General features: G+C 46.9%; 1 protein-coding gene across 1 annotated transcript; it reads left to right on the top strand.

The window, feature by feature from the left end:
• Positions 1–905: 905 nt before the first annotated feature.
• On the top strand, positions 906–3953 carry RPL7 (ribosomal protein L7). The gene is made up of 7 exons (XM_039238413.1): positions 906–1002; positions 1762–1870; positions 2019–2185; positions 2705–2842; positions 2967–3076; positions 3352–3561; positions 3892–3953. Exons 1-6 carry the CDS (start codon positions 956–958, stop codon positions 3558–3560), a joined length of 780 nt encoding a protein of 259 aa, XP_039094344.1. The 5' UTR covers positions 906–955; the 3' UTR covers position 3561; positions 3892–3953.
• Positions 3954–4329: the final 376 nt, after the last annotated feature.

Below are 4329 nucleotides of genomic sequence, written 5' to 3'. Positions count from 1 at the left end.
CTCGACCGGGAAGAGCCGGCGGCGGCATCGGCCCTCCCTCCACTCGGCCCTCCCCGCCCCCGGGCGCACCCCGCCCCCGGCCCAGCCCCCAGTCCGCCCGCCCGCAGCTGTCCGCCGAACCGCGGCGGGGCAGCCCCTCTCACATGGCCGTGGCCGCAGCCTCCAGCCCCCGTCGCAGCTCCCTGCAGAGCCCACGCCCCCCGCCCGGGGGTGTCCCGGCCTCCGCCGGCCAGGCCTGGCGGGCCGCAGTACCCCGAGCATTCTCCTCCGGCCGTCAGGTCCTCGCGGGTTCCTATCTCGCCACTTGCGTTAAGCCTGGGACTCCGACGGCCACCGCTGCGATCAGGCGCTGCGGAAGACAGCCCTGCAGGCTGGAGGAACGAAGAGAAGGACCTCGGCAGCGCGGCCGCACTGTGCCGGCTTCGGGCTCGAGCTGGCAGAGCCGAGAAGGCCGCCCAGACCCGGGTCTCGGGAGCAGCTTAGACTCGCACCTAAGCCGCTGGAACGTGAGCCAAAAGGCTCTCGTTTTCCCTGGCTGTATTCACCCCCGCAATGGTTGCCTACAGTCCCAGTCAAGCCTTGCCCTCCCGCCGGATGGGCAATGAGAGTGCTGCATGCCGGGATTTGTAGTTCGCGCCGCTGCGGCGTGGTATTTGCGTACGTTACTGGGTGGCATACGAGAAGGTACCGTGTCAACGCAACCTAGGGACTAGGACCCCGAGCAGTAAAGGGGTCAGCGCTCTTTGCTCTTGTCATATTGATTAAAGAGTCTAATCGGTGCACGCATTTCCCATACAGATTTTACCCGAAACTTCATCGTAAGGGGCTGAGTCAGGCACTTCTCAATTTTGCGTCTGCAAGACTAGTTCTCAGTTCCGAGTTCTTTTCTGGCTTATCCTGGGACACCTATGAGTTGTGGGGCTTCGCTCTTCTCGTCTTTAAGTGGACAGTGCGCATGCGCCAACTTCCTCTTTTTCCGGCTGGAACCATGGAGGGTGCAGAGTAAGTAGCTCCTCGTCTTCTTGAGAATCCTTCTCCATCCACGAAACCAGCGACTTTTTGTCTCATTCCCCCCCGGTCCGGCTGTAGCCTGTACCTTTGCCCGTTTATCTGTGTGTTTGTGACGTGCTGTGACACTTGGCGGAGGCGCCGGGCAAAGATGGGTTGCAGGCGGCCTTGGGTCAGAGGTCTTGGAAATCCCGGGAACGCGGTGGGAGAGCCTAATGTGTGCGGCATCGGCGAGTTTTCCAATTCCCTTTCAAGGGAGGTGCAGCACCTCTGAGTTGGGGTTTGGGGTCATTCTTGGCTGGTGTTTGGCCCTGTCCTCCCCGTCGTGAAGCCTTTGCTTTTAGCATGTGGAAGTTCAGACCTGAACCAAGGTGGTAGCTGGGTGGTTTTGTTATTTTCCTGAGAATCCTAAGCCTTCTTGCAGTACTTCCTTCGTCTACGTTTTGCCAACTTTTTGTGGACATTTTAGTTGTCGGAGGTCAAGACTGATCGTGTATTAGATGTGAATTTCTTGTATTTTCTGTGACTGTCATTTGAGTGAAGTCCGTGTTAGAGGCTAAGATGATGGCATAAAAACTGCCTGCGTAAAAAAGTCTGTTTTTCACCATAGCTTGCTACAGAGCAGCTAAAGGTAGAAGTGCTTGGAGCCGCTGACTGTACTATTACTAAATGCAAAGCTTTTCGACACAGAAGTGGTGCGGTACTGTGTGCCTTTCGAACTGTTAATAATAAAATTCTGTTTACTAATGCCAGAGAGAAGAAAAAGAAGGTTCCTGCTGTGCCAGAAACCCTTAAGAAGAAGCGAAGGAATTTCGCAGAGTTGAAGATCAAGCGTCTGAGAAAGAAGTTTGCCCAAAAGATGGTAAGTCAACTTTCTTAAGGCACTTGAAGTGGTTTTGGTTGAAGGTGGTATCCACACTTTGAAAAGTTAACACATGCTCTGACCAGGAAAAGGTTTTACTGTGTCTTGGAGCTAAAAATCAGATAAGTAATCGGGTATTGGTTTTCAGCTTCGAAAAGCAAGGAGGAAGCTTATTTACGAGAAGGCTAAGCATTACCACAAGGAATACAGGCAGATGTACAGAACTGAGATTCGAATGGCTCGGATGGCAAGAAAAGCTGGCAACTTCTATGTGCCCGCGGAGCCCAAATTGGCATTTGTCATCAGGATCAGAGGGTAAGTTCAGTCTTCATTGATTCTGGCTTTGCAGGCAAAGCTACATGGTCTTAGCAGAACTTCACATGACTTCTCGGTGTGGAGGGGGTTGGTTCTGGGACATTGGGATTAAAGTATTTGGGGCATAGCTAGAACGGTTAGGGGGGAGGGTTTAATGGTTTAATTGCAAGTGCTGTGTGTGTCCAAAGCTCTAAGTGAGCATTTTGAGTTTTAGTTAAGTGTCTGGGGATTATCTTCAAAAGTAAGCTGCGCGTAGGTTTATAAGTGCTATTACAAAGACAAAAAAGTAGGAAGTGGTGAAAGGGTCCAGGGAGGTTTTAAATGTCAGAGATTCGTTTAAGCTTATTTGTGAAAGAGGCAGGCAGGGACGGGATGGAATAATTAAGAAATGCCAGGGGTTTTCGTAACAGAATTCACATTTATTTAGGTGGGACTTGTGTTCAAAATTCTAATGGTCACTTTGTTATCCTTTATTAATGATTCTGATAAAGCTGACTTGGTCCTTTTTCTCCACGGTAGTATCAATGGTGTGAGCCCAAAGGTTCGAAAGGTGTTGCAGCTCCTTCGCCTTCGCCAGATCTTCAATGGCACTTTTGTTAAGCTTAATAAGGCTTCAGTTAACATGTTAAGGATTGTGGAGCCATATATAGCATGGGGGTGAGTCTGTCTTTTCCTGTGAGTTCTTTCTGGCAAATTGGCACTGTTAACGAGGTGAATTTTAGGTGTTTTGATGGTGATAACCCTATTACTTGGTCATTTATGTCTGCTTTTCGTATATCAGGTACCCAAACCTGAAGTCCGTGAATGAATTGATCTACAAGCGGGGTTATGGCAAAATCAACAAGAAGCGAATCGCCCTGACAGATAACACATTGATTGCTCGATCTCTTGGTAGGTTCTTCCTATTTGGGGAAAGTTTGGTAATTAGACAAAGTTGGCATTTTCTATTAACGAATCTTCCCACATTCTCTACAATGCTTAAGTTTACAGAAGATGTAAGTTATGATTTCATTGGCTTGAGTCTTACAAAGCCTTTGAAATACAGCCTTGCATTTTCTTCATTGCTTTATCCTTGATTTACTTTAAACTCTATCCTAGTCTATAATTGTTCTTGCTGAATGTCTTAATCTGTAAAAACAGCAATTTTTAATGACCTTAATGTTCAGGTAAATACGGCATCATCTGCATGGAGGACCTGATTCATGAGATCTACACTGTTGGAAAACGTTTCAAAGAAGCAAACAACTTTTTATGGCCCTTCAAGTTATCTTCTCCACGAGGGGGAATGAAGAAGAAGACCACCCATTTTGTAGAAGGTGGGGATGCTGGCAACAGGGAAGACCAGATCAATAGGCTTATTAGAAGAATGAACTAAGGTGAGCAGCTACATCTCGATAGAAGTTTACTTCATAATAAGGATAAAAGTGGTGTTAATCTCATACTTTTTCCATTACATGTTGATAAGGGTTTGGTTGGGTTCTAAGCAATATTGTTGGGGGTGGAACACCATCCATGTTATCTGATTATAGTTGATTTGATTGTCCCTTCCCTTTGAGGGCATTTATGGAGGAAAGAAAAGGCCCAGGGTTTTTTCCTACCTAAAAATGGAAACTGAAGTCCTTTCTTAGTAATTTCCTGGTTTATGTTAATTCTAATTTATCATGGTGGTTTCTTTAATAAGGTTTTTTTTTTTCTCCTCCTTTCAGGTATCTACCATGATTATTTTTGTAATCTGGTCAGTTAATAAACAGCTACTTTGAAATTAAAATGCGGTGTCTTGGTGACTTTTTGCTAGCCTGACTCTACTGTCCTTAACTATTGGGACAAATCTTAATGTGTGATAAAATTTTTTATTATTTTGAGAGAGAGACTGAGCAGGGGAGGGCCAGAGACAGAGAATTCCAAGCGGCCTCCAGGGCTTGACCAAACAGAGATCATGACCTGAGCCAAAAAGGACGCTTAACTGGCTGAGCCACCCAGGTGCCCCCAGTTAAGCCACATCTTAAGCAGGTTTTGCCTTTGTGTACAAAACTAGGGTCTAGTTTGTATTTTGGTGGAAAACATTCCTTGGGTTGATTAAAAATTTTTGTACAAAAAAATCGTAATTTTTTCACTTCTAAATTGTGCCATTGAGTAGCCAAAAT

The sequence above is a fragment of the Hyaena hyaena genome, unplaced genomic scaffold (genome assembly GCF_003009895.1).
Source record: "Hyaena hyaena isolate Hyena2069 unplaced genomic scaffold, ASM300989v1 scaffold_139, whole genome shotgun sequence".
Lineage (NCBI taxonomy): Eukaryota > Metazoa > Chordata > Mammalia > Carnivora > Hyaenidae > Hyaena > Hyaena hyaena.
Note: the sequence above shows the minus strand (reverse complement) of the source record. Positions and strands in the feature narration are given on the sequence as shown.

Excerpts from the sequence above, each read along its gene's own strand:
- RPL7 (XM_039238413.1), top strand. The coding sequence starts at position 956 with ATGCGCCAACTTCCTCTTTTTCCGGCTGGAACCATGGAGGGTGCAGA. Across the intron at positions 1,871-2,018 it reads AGAAGTTTGCCCAAAAGATG|CTTCGAAAAGCAAGGAGGAA; the intron begins GTAAGTCAACTT and ends ATTGGTTTTCAG. Across the intron at positions 2,843-2,966 it reads GAGCCATATATAGCATGGGG|GTACCCAAACCTGAAGTCCG; the intron begins GTGAGTCTGTCT and ends TTCGTATATCAG.